Below are 20,242 nucleotides of genomic sequence, written 5' to 3'. Positions count from 1 at the left end.
TATAGCCACTGATAGATAGATAGATAGATAGATAGATAGATAGATAGATAGATAGATAGATAGATAGATAGATAGATCGATCGATCGATCGATCGATCGATCGATCGATCGATCGATCAGTGGCTATAACCCTATTTAAATAATGAAATAAAAATAACAATACTAACAGTTGTTATATAAATAACTTTAATCACAGATGAGTTAAGTACTTGTAACAAGTTAATGTTACTTAAAAAATCTAAGGTCAACTAAGTAGGTTTTACAGTAGCCTTCAAAGATCTTGTGTAAGAATATTGAAGTATGCAATTTAAAACTTTATCCTATTAAACCTAAAAATGTCATGTAATTTGTGTGCGCACATCTGCTGACTTTAATCCAAGTTTTTATGCCCATATATTTTTTATAAATCCAAAATTATTTACATTTTTCAAATTCTATTTAAATATTTTATTTCTAATTCATTTGTAATTATTTTATTCTATTATTTTATTTATTCTATTATACTTGTGAATCTAATTTAATTTCTTTCTGTAATTTCTATGCAATGACTTTTATTTTGGCAATTTATTCGGATAGTATCTGATACGGCGTATCAGAGATCACGTGACGTTTTTCCTCGTGACACCATCTGTCGGGGTCTTTATGGCATGAACGCTGTCTGTGTTTTTACATTCCTGTCGTCAATCTGGTGAGGAAAAAGACCATACACTATTGATTGATAAATATAATTTTTGTGTAGTGCATAATTTTATATATATATATATATATATATATATATATATATATATATATATATATATATAAACAATACAAAAAAATGCATGATTTGGTCATTGTTTAGATAACAGATTTTGATCTTCTGAGGAAAATCTTTGCCTAGTGCCTGATGACGCACATGAGCCAGTTTATTTGATGTTTGCACAGACATCCCAAGTCTCCCGGAAGTTCCGGGAGTCTCCCGCTTATTGATAGCGGCTCCCTGATGCCCGCAAATTAGTTAAAATCTCCCGGAATCAAGAGCGAGCGAGCAAGAGCGGTTAGACTGTGCTCCAAACCGTGTAGCGCGCACGGCAGAGAGGGAGAGAGCGAGAGACCTTGCGTGTGTGTGTGCATCAAGAAGTGAAGACAGAGAGCATCCTGATTGGCCTGTTTCGGTAAGTCAACCAATCAATTGTCAGTGTGGGCGGGCTTTTATCTCTTCTCCCGAACTTAATTAATCAGGACAGTGTATCTAGACACAGGAACGCCATGGCAGAGGGAGAGTGCCCCAAAAAGCGAAAATATAAGACACATTTTACGCCAGACTACACGAAAGTGTACCCCTGTCTAATAAGAGTGAAACATAATGACAGTCTTGCACGCTGTAGGCCTACAGTTTGTAACAGTGACTTCAGCATTGCCCATGGCGGGTTAAATGATTGTAAAAGACATGTTGACAATGACATGTTTCATTTCATGTGCATATTATTCAGGCCGGCTAGTTACCTAGGCTACATGAAAACAATAAACTCCTTAGACCTGTTTAAAGTTGCAATGGAATATAAATAAAAGCAGTTTACATAAATAGTATAAGTATACAAGTAAACTCTTGGGGGGGGGGTTACCTCCCTGAAATGACGTTTTGCAGGTTGGGATGCCTGTTTGCATGTCAGTTCAGCTGATGCCAGGTTGCAAATTTGACAGCCTTCTCAACCGTGCTCCTTTCTGCAGAGTTTAATTCAAACTCTGCTCTTAAACGCCTTCATGTAAACTCCTGAAAACCTTGATTAGCTGATTTAAATATTTGTTTGTTTTCTTACTCTGCCAGAAGATGGCTGTTTAAGAGCAGGGTCGAGTTTCCCATTTATAGCTATTCAATATATTGATATTGTAAATTGCACCCTATTAAAACTTTACTATAACAATACATCTAATAAAAGTAACCCAACAAACTTTTGAGATATGTAAAGGAATACTAAATGTATCTGTGCAAATTATTATATGAAATTAAGTAAGTCTTTGTTAAGAAAGGAATATTTTTCTGAGCCTTTCACAGTTGATTGTTAATCGATTTATAGGACTAATAAAATTGGTATAAAAAAAAAATCTGTTTCGAAGTCTAAGCCTTATAAATGCTGTGCAAATGCAAAGGAGATAACCACGGTAAAGATAGTTTGCGGTTTGAAATTCAAATTTGATCGGTTATAAACCCGCTATGCGCTGTCGTAGACATGGAAACATTGTTGAATTTTATTCTTCATGATTTGTGACTTCAGATGACATCATCCTCCGCTCTCCAATAAGTCTTTTACATATTATGACTCTTAACTTTCTAATGCAAATAGCTTCAAAAGTTGAACACCTAGAAGATTGAAACCACTCTCATCTTGACCAGTCCGATATGTGAATTTTTTCACAGCAGTTTGTTTTCCTGTCAACCCTTTTTAAGTCCATGATTCGGGACGGTGACAAATAAGCACTCTTCACTTTCACATTTTCAGCACAACATGCAGTCTGGGTTCAAGCTGATTTACTTGTTATAGATAGAGCCTAATTTCCATTTGTCTCTTAACCATTTTTTGAGTTCTGGAACAAACAGTTTACCTGAAAAATCAGTGTTACAGGCTTTAAAAGGTTACATTGTTGAAACATGGGATAATAGACCTTTTTCACCATCTGGGTTGCAGAGTAAACTTTGACAGCAGTGAATGGGAAACTGTAAACGAAAAAAATCCTCTATTACTTTTCAATGACTTTTCAGAAGAGGAAAAAATAGAGAGTGGTGGATTAAGAGAAAATGCCAAATGTACTGTCATTCTCTTAGCAGCTGTAAAGAAACACAGCTGTGGTAACGCATTTTTAAAAAGTAATTCCAGGGTAATATAACACAAAGAATGATATTATAAATTTACACTCAATATTTAAAAAATTGCTTATATAAAAAAGCTGGCTAGATTTACGCTGTTAAATGAGGTGGAAACGTGTCATCATAGTCCGTGAAAAAGGTGTATTATGAGAGAAATACACTAGTTTCACACCAAACTAGATTTGTGAAAACCTTCACAGATTGATTTTACTCAGTTTGATGGTTTCATGCATATTGGATTTTGAATCATTCATAAACTAAGCCATCAAAACCAATAAACTTATTACAATTCTACAAAATGACCAACTAGGTGGGCCACACTAGGTTTAAATAGACCATCCTGATTTGTGTATGTTTTTCACAGATTAGTTTTTGTCATTTAACCCTTTTTTGAATCCTTGAGTCAACACTTTACCTAAACAATCAGAGTTATAGGCTTAGAGTTGTAATTGCTCTTTGTTTTAGTCTTTCCCATTTATTTCCTATGGTTGGTCCAAAAGTGACCTGGAACACCACGATTTTTTACTTTTTTTGTCACGTGGCCTAAACTCATTGAATACAGTCCAATTTTTTGGTGTGTTCAGATGGCAAATGTAGGAAAAGTAGGCAAGCTTTGGGCCACCGAGATGAATGATGCAATTTTATTAAATAAACGAAATCAAAATGGGTAAACAATGACACCACACAAGGGTTAAACAAAATGACCAGCTACTTGATGTATCATCCATATCAAAATATTATTTGTCAACAACAAACCAAAGCCATCAAACTGAATAAAATCAATCTGTGAATGTTTTCAATAATCCAGTTTTGTGTAAAACTAGTGTTTTACCATCATAATTATTGTGTGTTTCAAGAATGTGACACCTCAAAGCCTATAAAATTTTTCAGGAGAACTGTTGACCCAAGAACTCAAACTGGTTAAGAGACAAAACCTGATCTGTAAAAAAAATCACAAACCATCAACCTGTGAAGATGGTCAGTTTTTATAATTATAAGCTGATTTCCTATTATTACTCAATGGGGGTAGAGCAGTAATACGCAATCAAACGTGACCAAATGTGATCGTGAAAGTTTTCACAAATAAGATTGGTCAAGATGAGAGTGGTTTCAGCCCTCTAGAGGTTCAACTTTTGGAGCTATTTACATTAGAAAATTAAGAGTCGTAAAATTTAAATGACCGATTGCAGAGCGGAGGATGATGTAGTCTAAATTCAAAAATCATAAAGAATAACATGTAACATTATTTACATGTCTACAACAGCAAATAGCGGGTTTATAGCCAATCAAAATCTGAATTTCAAACCCCAAACTATCTTTACTGTGATAAGGATATATGCTTATGCATATCTCCGTTTGGATTCACTATGTGAAATGTGCAAATGGGAATTAGCCTAAATGTTAAACATTAAACTAAACTTTACCTTATTGTTTAAAATGTCAAATTTAGTTTCTTTTGCTCAATAAGCGGATGAAGCTTTTTTTGTGGAGGAATACACCTTCGGTACAGTAATGTGGATGAATCTACTCACTCTTTGTGCTAATGCATCATATTGGCTGGAGTTTGTTTTATAGATTATTTTCTGTTGTGTAATTCTGTCTCACAGAATTTGTATTGAAGCACTGGACTTGAGCAATCCGATGGCAAAGTTGTCACGGGGGCTCTCAAAGGCATACATAGACTGTTTGTACTAACAGGGTTTTTGTTTTGGTGGGGAGTTTGGAGTTTGATTGTTGCACTAATATTGGAATGTGGACGTTGTCATTTTTATTTTTGATACAAAATCTATTTTTTCTTATATGTCAAAATGTAAAATGTTAATTATGAGCGGATTGTCTCTCTCCAAGTGGAAAGTGAATGGGTTGGGGCACCACATAAAAAGAAGGAAGGTTATTTATTTTCTTAAACTTATGAAATATGATATAGCGTTTCTTTTAGAAATGCATCTTTCCCCACAGGAAGCTGAACATTTTGGGAATGGACATGTTTTCTTTAGTGCTGGCACAAGTAAGAGCAGAGGAGTCATTACATTGATAAGTAATCATCTACAATTCAAATGTCTCAAACAGATTAAAGATAAATTAGGAAGAGTCATTATTGTTTTAGCAGAAATTCAGGGGCAAAGGTGGATTTTTGCTAACATATACGCACCTAACGCTGATGATCAGGACTTTTTATAGATCTTGAAGGGATGTTGTAAGCCGCTGGCACCCCTAATGATATAATATTGGGAGGAGACGTTAATCTTTTGATGGACTCAGTCCTTGATCATAGTGAAGCAAAAGTGTGTAAACCCCCTATAGCAACAGTGATGCTTCACAGGATGTGTACATATCTTGGTCTTACAGATATTTGGAGACTTTTGAACTCATTTGCATGTTTGGGACTATAATTTATTTTCATCAGTCCATAAGATTTTTTCTAGAATAGATTTTTTTATATATATCTAAGTCCCTCATTTCATCTGTGCAATTGTTTGATTGTTCAATTGGAAATATTTTAGTCTCAGATCATGCCCTGGTGAGAGGTGTTGCCACATACAGAGAAAAATAAATCATATAGTTGCCGCTTTAATTTATCCCTTTTGCAAAATCCTGAATTACAACAAATGCTAAAGGCTGAAATCAATATCTATATGGAGACCAACTGGTCCTCACCTGTGTGGGCATGGCTTGGAAGGCACTTGGTTCTTAGGGGTCGTATCATACAGTATGCCTCATTCATCAAAAAGTCCAAAGCACAAGAACTTGTGGAGTTGGAAGGGAATATTAAAAGTATCGAGGTAGAGCTGAAGCGCCGAATGTCATCTGATGGCCTCAGAGAATTGACCCGACTGAAATACAGAAATGATACAATTTTTTTGCGGAAGGTCAAGTTTTGGCTTTTCAGGGCATGTCAGTCATATTTTGAGTCATGGGACAAAGCAGGGAAGCTTTTGACTAGATATATAAAGCAGAGAGAGTCTTGTTCTACCATTCCCTCATTGAAATCTGCTGGTGGTGAAATATTTACCTCAGCCATTGGTTCCTGGTTCCAGGGCCAGACAGCTTTGCCGCTGAATTATTTAGAACTTATGCTACAGAACTGGCTCCACTTTTGTTAGAAGTTATACAAAATCATTAAAGAATGGAAAGCTTCCGCCAACCATGACATAATCTCATTCTTAAAAAGGACAAAGATCCAAGTGAGTGTAAGAGTTGCCGTCCAATTTCCCTGATCCAGCTAAGTAAAAATATTGTCAAAAATTCTGACATCTGTTATGACGTCTGTTATACATACAGATCATCAGGTGGGGTTTATCTGGGGCTCCAGATCTTCTGATAACATTAGGCGTTTCATCAATATTATGTGGTCAGCATGGCAAATGATCAGCCTCTGGTCACGGCCATCTCACTTGAAGCTGAAAAGGCATTTTATATGGTAGAATCTAGGCATAATCTTTTTAAGATTTTGGAAATATACAGGTTCAGGAATACTTTTGTAATTGGATTGATTAAGTTACTTTATAGACACCCAATAGTGGCAGTACAAACAAATGGATTAATTTCAGATTATGTTTCTCTGGATAGGGGCACCCAGCAGGGTTGCACTCTTTCCCCATTATTGTTCTGTCTTGCCCTGGAACCATTAGCAGCTGTGATAAGAAGGGAAGATGATTTTCCAGGGGTGGTGGTGGGAGGTGAGGCGTATAAGCTTTTGCCTTATGCAGATGATATTTTATTATTCTCCGACCCCATTAGATCTATACCTTGCCTCCATAGAATTATTAATTCCTTTTCAAAGTTATCAGGATACAGAGTCAGTTGGTCTAAATCCGATGCTTTGGCTCTTACAGCGTACTGGCCAGTAACTGCTCTCTAGCCGGGCGCCTTCCAGTGGCCTAAACAGGGCAATAAATATTTGGACATTTTATTCCCAGCCATTTGTCTGATTTAGTTAGAGTTTATTTTGACCCTTAATAAAAAAAAGGTTTTCGAGAGTTGCGGGTAGGTGGTCTTCATTACATTTATCTATGATTGGGAAGGTTAATGTTATTAAAATGAATTGTATTCCAAAATGTAACTTCCTGCTACAATCTCTCCATGTAGATGTCGCCGTCTCTTATTTCAAGCAATTTGACAGCATAGTGAAGTCCTTCATTTGGAATGGTAAACGTCCTAGATTACATTTTAATAAGTTATATAGGCCGATTGACAAAGGTGGGCTAGGCCTTGAACAGAAAGTTCTTGCCCCTATTTTGCCATTGCAAAGCCTTTCTATCAAACTAATCAGAGAATTTACCCTGTTATCTCGCATTTGCACTTGGTATGGACAAAAGTGTCCAGTGTTTAATTTGTGCATTTATTTAAATGTTCCCTCAAGCAGGCTGGGCCCTAAATTATGTATTAAGTCCCCTATCTGCTGGTCAGAGTGGATTGTGAGGGGGGTTGCTACACTCGGTGACCTATATTTTGGGATTCCCAGATCCCAGTTCTATAGGTATTTACAGCTGTGCCACCTACTCTGTATTGTTTTACAGAGTAGGTGGCACAGCTAAAGCGGCAGATACTCTGGGAAAGTGGCAGATACTCTGGGAAAGGTGATTACTGCTTTTGGAAAAGGTCATGAGGCATCAGTGTATTTCTCCCTGCTAATTCAGTGTCTGTGGTTCGGAGCTTTAACTTCTATCTAGAGATTATGTGAAAAAGATTTAAACTTGGTATTGAGGAGGGAGTGTGTGCTAGGATTATAAAAAACTGCATTTAGGGGAGGGGTAATAGTGGGGGTTAAATGTGATTCAATGTTGTTGTGCTTTTTCTTTGTGATATGTCTATGAATCAATAAAAAAATGTTAATTGAAAAACAAAATGTAGTTTCCTTTGAGAGTACAAGTTTTAATTTGAACTCATACATCTCTTACAGAGATACATGAACCGTGATCTGTGAACAGTAAAGGATTTGTGTATCATCAGTAAAAGTGTTGACCATCAGTAAACCAGAGAGCTACAATGCTGCCTGTAGTGGTGGTGCATGGAGGTGCTGGAACTGTTCCCAGGGAGAGAACTGAACAATCCTGTGCCGGTGTGAAGGAGGCAGCAAGGGCTGGATATGACATCCTTCAGAAGGGTGGTAGTGCCATAGATGCTGTGACAGAAGCAGTGACCCTGATGGAGAACAACCCAACATATAATGCAGGTTCTCATAATACTCATATATTCATTTGATTGCAGTTATTAATGGGATAGTTCACCAAAAAAATTAAATACTCTTTTCTTCTGCAGAACTAAAATATTTAGATTTTTTATTTTTTTTAAGAATATCCGTTTGTTCTTACAATGCAAGTTAATGGTGACCTGAATTTTAAAGCTCCAAAAATCACTTAAATGCAGCATAAAAGTAATCCATAAGACTCCATTAGTTAAATCCATGTCTTAAGAAGTGATATGATAGGTGTTTGTGAGAAAAAGTATATCAATACGTATCAATATTTAAGTCCTTTTTTATGGTAAACTCTACTTTTACTTTCAAATTATTTCATTTTTTATAGTGAAAGTGTAGATTTATGGTAAAAAAGGGTAGAGGTCGACCGATTAATCGGCCGGCCGATTAATCGGCCGATTTTTAGCATTTTTTACATAATCTGCATCGGCCAATTTCCAAGTATATCAAGCCGATTATTAGGCAGGCGCATCTGTGGGCAGCCTAGTGTTGTTGTGGAACACGTGTTCGACGCACACTGCCCCTAGAGTCATTTTCCAGCAGAGTGAGCAGACCTCATCCAGTGCCTATAAGGAAGGAGCTAAATTCCTTGGAGAAAACAGTAAGGATTAAATTTGTATAACTTATTTATATTTAATTAAAAACTTTTGATATTTTACTGCCAACTTCGAGAAAAAAACGCAACATGACATTCGGCTACTTTGGATATTGATAGCGTAGTTGAAGTTGCATTATCACAGCAGAAGGGTTGCTATCATGTCACAATAAGTAAGCAAGAATTTTGCAATTACAGAGAGTGAATCTGAGACTTTTATTTGTTCTGTTTGTGTGTCTTATATTTGAGAGGGTTGTCACTCAATGCAGAGAAATAAGTAATAAAAAAGATACCAACGGGCTATATGCTATTGAAGGACTGGCTTTGGTAAGCTTGGACGTTACCGGTTCTGCTGTCAGTACTGGAGAAATTAAGAAAATACATGTATTATTGCTATAAAGAGAAAGTTATTTTATCTCGCCAGCCATTTCTATGTATAATAATTCTATGAAACCATTTGTCTGTGATGCAGTTTAGCTATTCGCAGTCAGAGAGAGAGAGAGATCTCGCGCACAGCGAGCACAACACAGCCCAGCTAAATGAGTGACAGAACTAAACATTCAAACGTAGCCTGGTTTAGATCTGTGATAATAGTCTGATTTTATTTTATATTTCGCCTTCCAAAGATTATAAAAAGAATATTTATACATAAGCTGCATTCTGTCTAGCACAACATGATCCTTCCCTTCACAGCGGTGCACTGACATTTCTCCCTAAAACTCAAACTTAACGTGAGAATCAGCACGATCGGTGATAGTTGTAAAATGCTACTGTTGCTAAATTGCGGGACGCGTTTAATAATAAAAAGAGCGCAAGAGATACCGTTCCCAAGGCGGCGCGCGCTCCGAAACACACCGCAAAGAGACAAGCAAAGTATAGGCTACTTTGGGTTTCATGTGCGCGTCTAAACGATCAAATATACACAAAAATATGTCTAAACGACCGACTTGGAGATTCACTTAAACACAGTTTATGTCTTAAATGGACGTAGTTATGGAAATAGTTGGGAGAAAATATGCTGCATCAGGAGTCTATTAGATCTGAATTCGGTCTTAAAGGGGAAGCTGTCTATTAAACATGCCGACGATTGAGCCATTACTGCGAATCAAACAACAAAAGGCAAAGAGAAAATCACTTACAGCTCTTGAATGAATAACTTCTGCATTAATAAGCATTAATCTATCTATGATAAACTATGCAGTGTTATTTTACAATTGATTACTTTATTAGATTTATTTTTAGACCATACCTGAACAGTAATGTTAGTAGACCTTCCTGAAATTAAATCACTGTGCCTATATAACGTTTATCTTAAAAAGAACTGTTAAGAATACAGTTAAAGTACCGGATCGATAAGCAGTATCGGTAAGATAGTAATACCATTAAAACCTTAACGATACCCATCCCTAGTTATGCCTGTGCTTCTCTTGGATGATCTGAATATTGGATTACGTGTCTGGATTGCCCCTTAATTAAAGCTGCATTTGGATCTCAACCTTCGTGTCTCGGAGCAGTTCGTAACACCTGCTTTGTTTATTTAATATATTTGTTATACATTATTTATACAATATGTTTTTACATTATACATTTTTTATTTTAAGTGTACAAGTGCAGATTGGTCAAGTGTTCAATAAATGTATTTGTTGAGAAATTTTGTCTGTCTTAAGTAATTATTTGTGTTACATTTTATCTTACAAATAAAAGGTTCAAATAAGAGGTTAAAAACAAGCACATATCGGCCAAATATCGGCCAAAATAAATCGGCTGCATTAATCGGCCATCGGCCGACCCGGATTTCAAAAGATCGGCATCGGCCTGAAAAAACCAATATCGGTCGACCTCTAAAAAAGGGCATAAATCGTGATCTGTACCTCACAAACACCTATCATATTGCTTCTGAAGCCATGGATTTAACCACTTGATTCTCATGGATGGATTTATATTCTGCTGAAGGAAGAAAATCATACACATCTGGGATGGCATGAGGGTGAGTAAATGAGAGAATTTTCATTTTTGGGTGAACTATTTAACTCTTGCATATGTGGCCCAGCCATAATCAGGATAAGTATAAAACTGTTGGTTTGTGCTGTTATATTTAGGTCGAGGATCAGTGCTAAATGTTAAAGGGGAAGTGGAGATGGATGCACTTGTAATGGACGGGAAGACGCTTGCTAGTGGTGCTGTGTCAGCAGTCAGGAAAGTGGCTAACCCAATACAACTGGCCAGGCTTGTCATGGAGAAGGTATTGTTATATGAGGAATGATTATTTGATGACTTCCCAAATATAAAACCACCTTGGATTAGACGGTTACATGATTAATATCCATTAGGGAAATATACTCTTTTTAAGACACAATGGCTATGTCTGAAAGCTGAAAATTCTGCCTTCGCAGGCATACATAGAAAGAATGCAGGACATGTCGAAATGCAATGTTTTGTAAAATCCTGATTCCTGTTTACTAAGATGACTTCATCTAGTCAGTTTTTGAAGGCAGCATACAGTAGATGTATCCTTCACTACTACAATATCCTACAATCCTTTGCGTGTAATTTGGGCTTTGTGAAAAAAATTACTTCTGAGTGATTACCGGTAGTTGAAAGATGTAAATTAAATTATTTTGAAATGTAATTATTATTATTTTTTCGAAATTGTTTTCACAATTTTTTTCAACATTGATCTATTTCTGCTGAGAAATAAATAAACATTGTAGTCACAAAAGATTTGCTTTGCGGTGTCCGAAACCTAAGGTTGGCAGCTTAGGCCTTAGGTTTCGGACACAGCCAATGAATTTGTGGTGCCAGTAAAGCAAACTATAGGCTATAACAGCTTTAAGTGCAAAGATAAGGTTGATGAAGTGTATTTCTGAGGGAATATTAGGCTATATGATCAAATGGTTTCATGTTTTTTTTTTTTTTTACTTTGCTGTCATGGTCATGCATTTAATATAACTGTAATTCTAGATTATTTTACTGCACATTGCATTGATGGCCAGATGACTAATGTGAATTGAACTAATGATATCTGTCCTCTATCTGAAGACAAAACACTTGTGTCTGACAGCTGAAGGGGCCTCTAAATTTGCCAGAGACATGGGTGTACCTGAGGTGACTGAGGAGTCATTGATCACAGACTATGCCAAGATGCGCTGGAAGAAGAACCTGGAGCCAGAAGCCAACCCTGTGGAAAGCCAAATGTAAAGCTTTTATGTAATTAAATCTGTTGTGAAAAATTTCTTATGTCTAAAATAATTACTAAGAAGAAAGATTTGAAACTATAGTTAAATCCAAAATTTATTAAAGCCCACTCTATTTGTCACAGCTTTTTCAGGATTCCATGATAATTTTGCCAAAGCATATTTCATAAAATAAAAAGAATTTGTGTCTGTATTTACTCACCCTTATGTTATTCCAAATGCCTCAGCTGTTATTTTATCTGGGGAAAACACATTTTGTAGAATGTACACACCCCTTTTTTTCATACAACTGTTTTATGGCTCCATCAAGATCCTTATCAAGCTCCAAAAAAAAAAGCCAAAAACACTATTAAAGTAGTTCATATGATTCACATGCTATATTTGAAGTCTTCTGAAGTCCTGAGATGGCTTTCTGAAAATCTTTCTCTCTAACTGAGCTCAGTCAAATATGGAGCCTATAAACATATTGCACCAGGTTTGATGTCATTGACATGAGGGTGAGTAAATAACCTTTGATTGGACTGTACCCGAATTCTTGTGCATAACAAGGAGAAGGTGATTAATATAAGTGATTAATAGTGATTCATATTTCAAATAGATAAAATTACTAGATAAAGCTTCAAAAAGATTGTGGCAGATATTTGTGATATGTTTGTGTTGTGAATGCTTATATTTGTGATTGTTTCAGGGGCAAGATGGGAACAGTAGGTGCAGTGGCTGTAGACAAAGAGGGAAATATTGCTTGTGCCACATCCACTGGTGGCATGATAAATAAAATGGAGGGTCGGGTGGGAGACACACCGTGTGTTGGTAAATCTATACTTGTTTGCTTTGTGTATAAGAGGTCTTTTAATTTGACAAAAAACCCACTAAGTTAATGTGACTGGGATTGAACTTTGACATTTGAACATGCAAGAATGTGTGTTATGTTCAGCAGCTCATGAGAGCTTGTTGCCTGCTGTGTTAATATTCAAACCACAGATCTAATCTCCGGCTAAGCACACCACACTGCATCACTCTCCACATACACATTCTCTTAGGACACACTTTAACCTGTGGGAATCGCACACGCTAGTTAATGTTAAAAATAGATCTGGGAAAACAGGAAAATAGACTGTAATAAGGGCCACTTGCTGGTATTATCTGTTTTAAAATAATAGTTCATCCAAAAATAAACATTTTGCCATTATTTACTCACCCTCATGTCATTATAAACCAATTTGACATTCTTCTGTGGAACATAAAAGGTGCATTTTTGAGGAATATTCTGGTCACTCTTTACCATATAATGCAAGTAAATGAGGACTGTACGGTCTGTTCGCTATATTTTAAGTCTTCTAAAAAAACGTACAATAGTGTTTGTGTGAAGAACAGAAATTTAAGTAATTAAGATTATTTGTGAATTAATTAAGAATCATTCAGATTTTTTTGAATGATTAAGATCAGATAAGTCAAACTTAAATCGGAGGTTCTTCTCTGGCACCATCGACGTCTATTCCCTGTCAAGCACCAGCGATTTAAACAAAGGCATTACATTCATAAGAAATTAGTTGTATAAATGGACTGTATGAAATGAATTAGAAGAATAGAAATATGAACTTGTGTTCTTTTGTGCATAACTGCATCCTTGTTAAATGTCAGGCATATTTTTATGACCTTTATATGCACAGAAAAACTGGTTCTCATTAGGATTTGCATTTACGCTCCTTTAAATTTGAGAGAATGTAAGTATTATTAATCATTTTCATCTACTGAGACACAAATCATGGCTTGTATTAACAGTGATCGTATCGGCACACACTTCACTTCTACCTGTCGATGTTATTTTGAAATATTAATTTATTGTAACACTTTTTTACTGCGTCCTTGTCCTTAAATGCGTGCCGCGGTCTTCAAACTTGGTCCAGCTTTCGTGGAATCTGATTGGTTGGTTGTCTGATTGGTTGAATAAGGAGCGTTGACATGCAGATTTGTAAATCAAATTAATTGTTTATTTGGGAAATTAATTGTTGATTTACTGCACATTTTTAATTATACAACTCTTATCTTTGGTTTTAAAAAGTATAAGTATTTCCAAGTCAGACGGATGAAGTCCAAGTCAAGTTGCAAGTCATCAAATCAGTGACTCGAGTCCGAGTCAAGTCCAAGTCACGCGACTCGAGTCCACACATCTGCAATACACCCACAGTTTGCGCACATACACCCATAGATAGCGGAGCACTCCCACTCACGACCACTTGGGCATTGTGCTGGTGTGGAAATTGCGCTTCGAATTAGCACAGATTTAGTGCGTAGCGCTGCACTCTGCACGCTTACGAAAATAGAATCAAATACTGTAAGTCCTTTGTATTTAGTAAATAAACAAAAATGTAAACTTAGAGAAAATAACAGCTGCTTTATTCTCACTATGATAGTGCAGTTGATATGATCAGAGTTCTCTTCAAACAGGTTGAGGTTTATCTGGAGCAACAGGTTTGTTACTGATAAAATTCTGCAGTGTGATTGTGTGTTTAGGAAAGATCTCACTCAGGATCTGTGTTTCTGCCTCTGTTTCTCAGGATGTGGGGGCTATGCAGATAACAAGATTGGGGCTGTCTCATCCACAGGCCATGGGGAAGCCATCATGAAGGTCATACTGTGTAGACTCATTCTCTTCCACATGGAGCAAGGCATGTGTTACAAGATCAGCACAACTCTGTTAAATAAAATATGCTAAGTATTCATTAGTACAGTATTTCTGTATTTGTTATTTTTATTTACTTTCTTAAATAATGCTGGGATAACATGGATCATCAGGCTTTACACAAACTTGTGGAGTCCATGCCAGCTCAATTGCATGATGTCATTAAAATGGACCATACTGAATACTAAGGAATTCATAATCATTTTTCAGTTAACTTTTTCACTTTTTGTTTTACTGTGTTTGTTTAATTTTCACAAGTGATCTCAGACTTTTGTGCCTCACTGTACAGTGTATATGCTACATCATATACTGATTTGGGAGTAAAATATATATATATGTACACTTGAGCTGATATGGACAGTTCATGTGTGTTTTTGATAATCTGCGAGACAGTGATTCTTGTCATTTAGTCTGTGAATAAATAGCTTGAATTACTGCAGCTACACATTAACTGGAGATGCAGGACCTCATTAAGATGCTTTTTGTTTTTGTGAACATTTGCTCAACATCATGGTATGAGTAAAAGCAACTTGAGTCAGACCCACACTATGCATTGCATGAAACCACCTTTAGCACCATTTTTAATGAATACATGGAAGTTAGAGGCACAAAGCTGTCTGAGCAGTAAAGTGAAGATTAACCTCCATGCACCTCCTCATTGGGAGCTTTTTGTGCTAGTCTTACCAACAAGAATGTAACAGGGCCTGATAGCTTTCACGATACCAAAATTTCAGTAGTCGGTACCAATACCGGTGTAATTGTGACAATTCTTGATATTAATTTTGATACTGCAATAAGAACTAATACTAATTTGTTAAGTAAACTATATTTAAAGTTCTCAAGTAATAATTCAAGATTAGTCGATAATCAAATAAGAACAAAGAACATCAGTTTTCTGCATGTTCAAGTAGCCTAAATATTCAGAAATGTAACTTAAGTAATGTAGCTTAAATTGCAGGTCTTCACTGTATGATTATAATACATCATAATTATGTTAAAGCTGCTAAAGTTTGGGGCCTGGGTAGCTCAGCGAGGATTGATGCTGACTATCACCCCTGGAGTCGTGCGTTCGAATCCAGGGCGTGCTGAGTGACTCCAGCCAGGTCTCGTAAGCAACCAAATTGGCCCGGTTGCTAGGGAGGGTATAGTCACATGGGGTAACCTCCTAGTGGTCGCTATATTGTGTGGTTCTCGCTCTCGGTGGGGCGTGAGGTGAGTTGTATGTGGATGCCGCGGAGAATCAACATGCAATATGTCTCCGCGGTAACAAGTTCAACAATTCACATGATAAGATGCAGGGATCGACTGTTTCAGATGCGGAGGCAACTGATATTCGTCCTCCGCCACCCAGATTGAGTCACTACACTGCCAAGAGGACCTAGAGCGCATTGGGAATTGGGTATTCCAAATTGGGGAGAAAAGGGGAGAAAAAAAAGCTGCTAAAGTTTTCCAGGCAAGAGTATAGTGAGTGGTTTCTCATTTTCTTGTCATTGTAATGAATGCTGCAGGTATATACATGTAAAGCTGCATTTGCACTGCAAGTCCTATGAACAGATCCAATATTTTGATATAAATCCGCTTTTTGTCCTCTCAAATGATGTCCACTTTAGACATAACTGAATGGGTTTACATACATACCTTATCAAGACAGGTATTTTGCCAAATTGTGTAGTGTGTTTCACCATTAAGGCACATATCTGCATTACTTAAGAAAATTAAAAAAATATTACAGTGCCACAGTCCCCACTATTTTTATAGTATCAGCCCTGTTACGATTCTTATTTGTGTGCGCATGCTTTTGCCTTGTGCATGTGGAAACACAAAGGCAAGTGTTTTGCTGATGAAGCACAGCTATATATGTATGTTGATATGGGATCTCACCTGAGATCAAATCCAAACAAACCACAGCATTTAAATAATTTACATGATTACCCTCCTTATTGTGTTCTTCCTAATCATCTATATTTGCAGATCTTGGAGAGAGATGGGGAGTTGTTCACAGATAGTTCATCATTATCATGTACTAACTTGTTAATATAGTTAGTCCACAGTATCACCAAAATTTTATTATTTTATACTTATAAGGCTGAGTTAAATGTGTGTTAACCTATGTTTTCTAGGGAAGAGCCCACAGGAAGCAAGTGACCTGGCCCTTGCGTATATGAAGGAGCGGGTGGAGGGACTGGGCGGAGTGGTGGTGGTAGATCCAAAAGGGACCTGGGCAGCTCGCTTCAGCAGCCTACAGATGGCATGGGCAGCTGTCCAGCAGGATCAACTCCACTATGGGCTGTACCATGGGGAGGACTTCATTGAGTCTGTACAGGAGCAAACACAATGAACACATGCATACACCCTCAAACAAACACTCATATGGTTGATTATTTTTCTCAATCAATATTGATTACTTAAGAAAATTTGCAAAATGTGCATTTGCAAAAAAATGTCAGGGCAATACTAATGTGATTTTTTGCCAATTGTACTGAATTAAGTACAGTGCATTTTAACAAGCATTTTGAAGTTGGTCTCAATTTAAACCAACAGTAAAGCAATCTGAGTCTTACACAGATGAGATAAAGAACTACTGTATTATAACACTCCTTAATGGGAGTTCACCCAAAAATGAAAATGTTATCATTTACTCACCATCATGCCATCCCATATGTTTATGACTTTCTTTCTTCTGCTGAAAACAAACAAATATTTGTATAAGAATATTTAAGCTTTGTAGGTCCTCAAAATGCAAGTGAATGGGTACCAACATTTTGAAGCTCCAAAATGCACATGAAAGCAGCATAATAGTAATCTGAAAGACTCCAGTGATTAAATATTTATCTTCAGAAGGGGTATGATAGGTTTGGGTGAGAAACAGTTAAATTTTTAAGTCCTTTTTACTATCAATCTCCACTTTCACAATCTTCTTTTGTTTTTGGCGATTTGCATTCCTTGTGCATGTCACCACCTACTTGACAGGGAGGAGAATTTATGGTAAAAAAGCATTTAAATATTGATCTGATTCTCACCCACATCTATCATATCGATTTTGAAGATATAGATTATACCACTGGAGTCTTATGGATTACATTTGTGCTGCCTTTATATGCTTTTTGGAGCTTCAAAATTAGGCACTTGCATCGTATGGACCTACAGAGCTTAAATATTCTTCTAAAGATCTGTGTTTGTGTTCAGCAGAAGAAAGAAAGTAATACATATCTGGGATGGCATGGGGAAAATCAGTTCATTTTTGGGTGAACTGTCCCTTTAATGAAGACAGTGCAGCCCTTTGTAGTAGTACTCCATGTCCTCCACTAGATGGAGATAAATGATCAAATTATCTGAATTTGTTGTAAACCACAATATTGTACAGTATATACTAATAATCAAAAAATAAGAAAGTTACTTAATATATACATTTACTTGAAATTTACTAAAAATAATGTGAAAATAATACTGTTTTAGTAACAATGAAAATGGTTTGCATGTAAATGTTATCTAAGAAAGTCTTATTGTCAGAATTGCTTGCCAGTTTGAAGAACAGAAATTAAAATTCATACCAGAAGTAGATCGTTTCCTTCTATAGCCTGAAAGAGAAAGCAGCATGTTTTTTTTCTTAGAAAATCACTGCAAAATGTTCATTGTTTGTTCATCAGTTAATTAAAATTGTAACATATATTCTGTGGTGTGTGCCAGAAGAAACCTTGTAACAGATGTTTTGAATAAGTGTTAGTGTCATCGCACCATTTAAAGTGATTATGATGTCTGAAATGAATCATCACTAGTATAAAACCACAAAAAAAATTATGTTGGCAGGTGAAAACGTGCAGAAAATAAAACATTGTTTCTATGTGTCACTCATGAACTATTTTAAATTGACAGCCCAGATAATGATAGCATTGTGTTTTCATGTACAGTATAGTGAGATTATGTGGTCCTTATTGCCCTCACCATCATGACAGTTTAAGTAAACAATCTCCCGTTTATTATGTCAACACACAGGCTAGCTTGCAAGTTCCAACTGTGAATTGTCTTTATAATGATCAACAACACAAAAACCAGTTTTTCTGCCCTCTTCAGTAAGTTTGTGTTCAAAATATTCCACATAATGGGAGTATTCAAAACAGCATCAACTTTTGTCCTCTCAAAGACACAGGCGACGTAAGTCATGACCTCTCTGTCTTAATAAAATTTTTCTCAAGGCTCGAGATGAAGTGTACTTAAAAACATTATAGTATATGCATTAATTTTGTATTACATTTATTAATACTAAATACATAATATATTTATGTAAAGAGCAAACTAAATATGTTACGTGCCCAGAGAGATTTAAAGAAGAAAATACAATGATACATTTGTGTATCCATTCATAATGTAATACATTTATACAAAAAGTAAAACTCCAAAATGTGGCATGTCCACACATAGATATGGCGAATTAAACAAACTGGATTGTAGGAAAATTGAAAAGCACAGGTCAAGGTCAAAGCGTCATTCATTGCGTATAAAAGCTGGCACTACCATCGATGAGAGCGCTTAGCCTTCCCATTGGTCAACACTCGTCAGCGATAGCAGAAAATGGGCGTGTCTAAACAAAGGAATCCGCGTAGAAAAACTCAGGAGTGACAGATCGCCTGGAGTGGGTGAAAGCTTTTACTGTGCACTCGGACGAAGAAGTCAAGTACCTCTTTATTTTTATAGCATATTTCAAAGCTTTATTTAATCTTTTACAGTCTACACAGCAAGAAAGGAACGCGACAAAACTTTTAACGCTCACAATATAATATCAGGTGTGTCAACAGATGTGAAGACAGCATTGATTTTAACGGCCCCTTTTTAGTTTTGACGCGTTGCTTGTGAAAATTACGTAATGAGTTATTGTAGCGATATCCAATGCGCTTGTAGTAGTTCTCGATTGAAGTTATACCGCTATTTTGCTTGTCTGTTTTGACTAAGAACTTTTAATCACATGCGAAGCAGCTGTCGCAAAGTTTGAGAGACGATACAGTAATTGACAAAAAAACACTGCGAGGATCAGTCGAAACGAAGAGGACCTTCTTTCTGGACATTTATGTTCATTACTTTCAATGCAACTATGCAGTGTCAGCGCTAAAGGAAACGTCATGGACATCTGCGAAAGAAGGGACGAAGTTTGAGCTCATAGAAATGCATTATGTTTTTGATTTTGGTGAGTGGTCAATCTATATGCTGCATAAGTGACTTAGTAACTTAATAGTGTCTGTTTTTTTCATGTATTTGGCTACATAAATATAAAAACAAAAACTACATATTAAACAGGTAAGGCAAGTTTGCACGTCTGTATCCAGGGATCTGTTGAGTTGAACTACAAATTATTCATTGATTTAATAGTTTATATTCGAAAAACATATTGTAGGCTACTAAAATGAGCTGGCCCTGTTCAGTTATTGTTGATTTAAGAAAATATTAAATTTTATTATAGAAAAGAGGTTAACTTTTTTCAGAGAGAAAATGCATATTTTTTTAGAAGTTACAGGTTTTTTCGTGTGGGCTGTTACATTTTGTCTTGATCTTTGAGCAGTTGCAAGAAACTGTGGGCCAGCGGTTCCTTATTATCTAACTGTCACTTCAGTGCCATGGTATATTACTTTAATGTATTCTCAAGCCATCAATGAAATATCCAATCAAACATAATTCCAACAGTACAGTTTAGTTGCTTTTTTATTTGTGCACAACATTAAAATCATTATATTTG

The 20,242-nt window shown here is 36.3% G+C and overlaps 1 protein-coding gene and 1 long non-coding RNA gene across 3 annotated transcripts; one reads left to right on the top strand and one right to left on the bottom strand.

The window, feature by feature from the left end:
• The first annotated feature begins 569 nt into the window (after positions 1-569).
• On the top strand, positions 570-18,359 carry asrgl1 (asparaginase and isoaspartyl peptidase 1). Of its 2 annotated transcripts, XM_052150604.1 has the most exons (8): positions 604-688; positions 925-1,154; positions 7,749-8,021; positions 10,740-10,882; positions 11,680-11,834; positions 12,523-12,644; positions 14,393-14,503; positions 16,638-18,359. In XM_052150604.1, exons 3-8 carry the CDS (start codon positions 7,835-7,837, stop codon positions 16,853-16,855), a joined length of 936 nt encoding a protein of 311 aa, XP_052006564.1. In that variant the 5' UTR covers positions 604-688; positions 925-1,154; positions 7,749-7,834; the 3' UTR covers positions 16,856-18,359. The 2 variants fall into 2 exon arrangements, with proteins under 2 accessions (XP_052006565.1, XP_052006564.1); XM_052150605.1 differs by lacking the exon at positions 925-1,154 and having other exon boundaries at positions 570-688.
• Positions 7,842-12,289, bottom strand: LOC127660401 (uncharacterized). The gene is made up of 3 exons (XR_007972635.1): positions 12,037-12,289; positions 11,741-11,818; positions 7,842-7,990 (listed from the first exon to the last, which is right to left on the bottom strand). It is a non-coding gene; the product is annotated as an uncharacterized LOC127660401 (long non-coding RNA).
• Positions 18,360-20,242: the final 1,883 nt, after the last annotated feature.

The sequence above is a fragment of the Xyrauchen texanus genome, chromosome 20, assembly GCF_025860055.1.
Source record: "Xyrauchen texanus isolate HMW12.3.18 chromosome 20, RBS_HiC_50CHRs, whole genome shotgun sequence".
NCBI classification, from domain to species: Eukaryota; Metazoa; Chordata; class Actinopteri; order Cypriniformes; family Catostomidae; genus Xyrauchen; species Xyrauchen texanus.
This window is presented reverse-complemented; position numbering and strand designations above follow the sequence as displayed.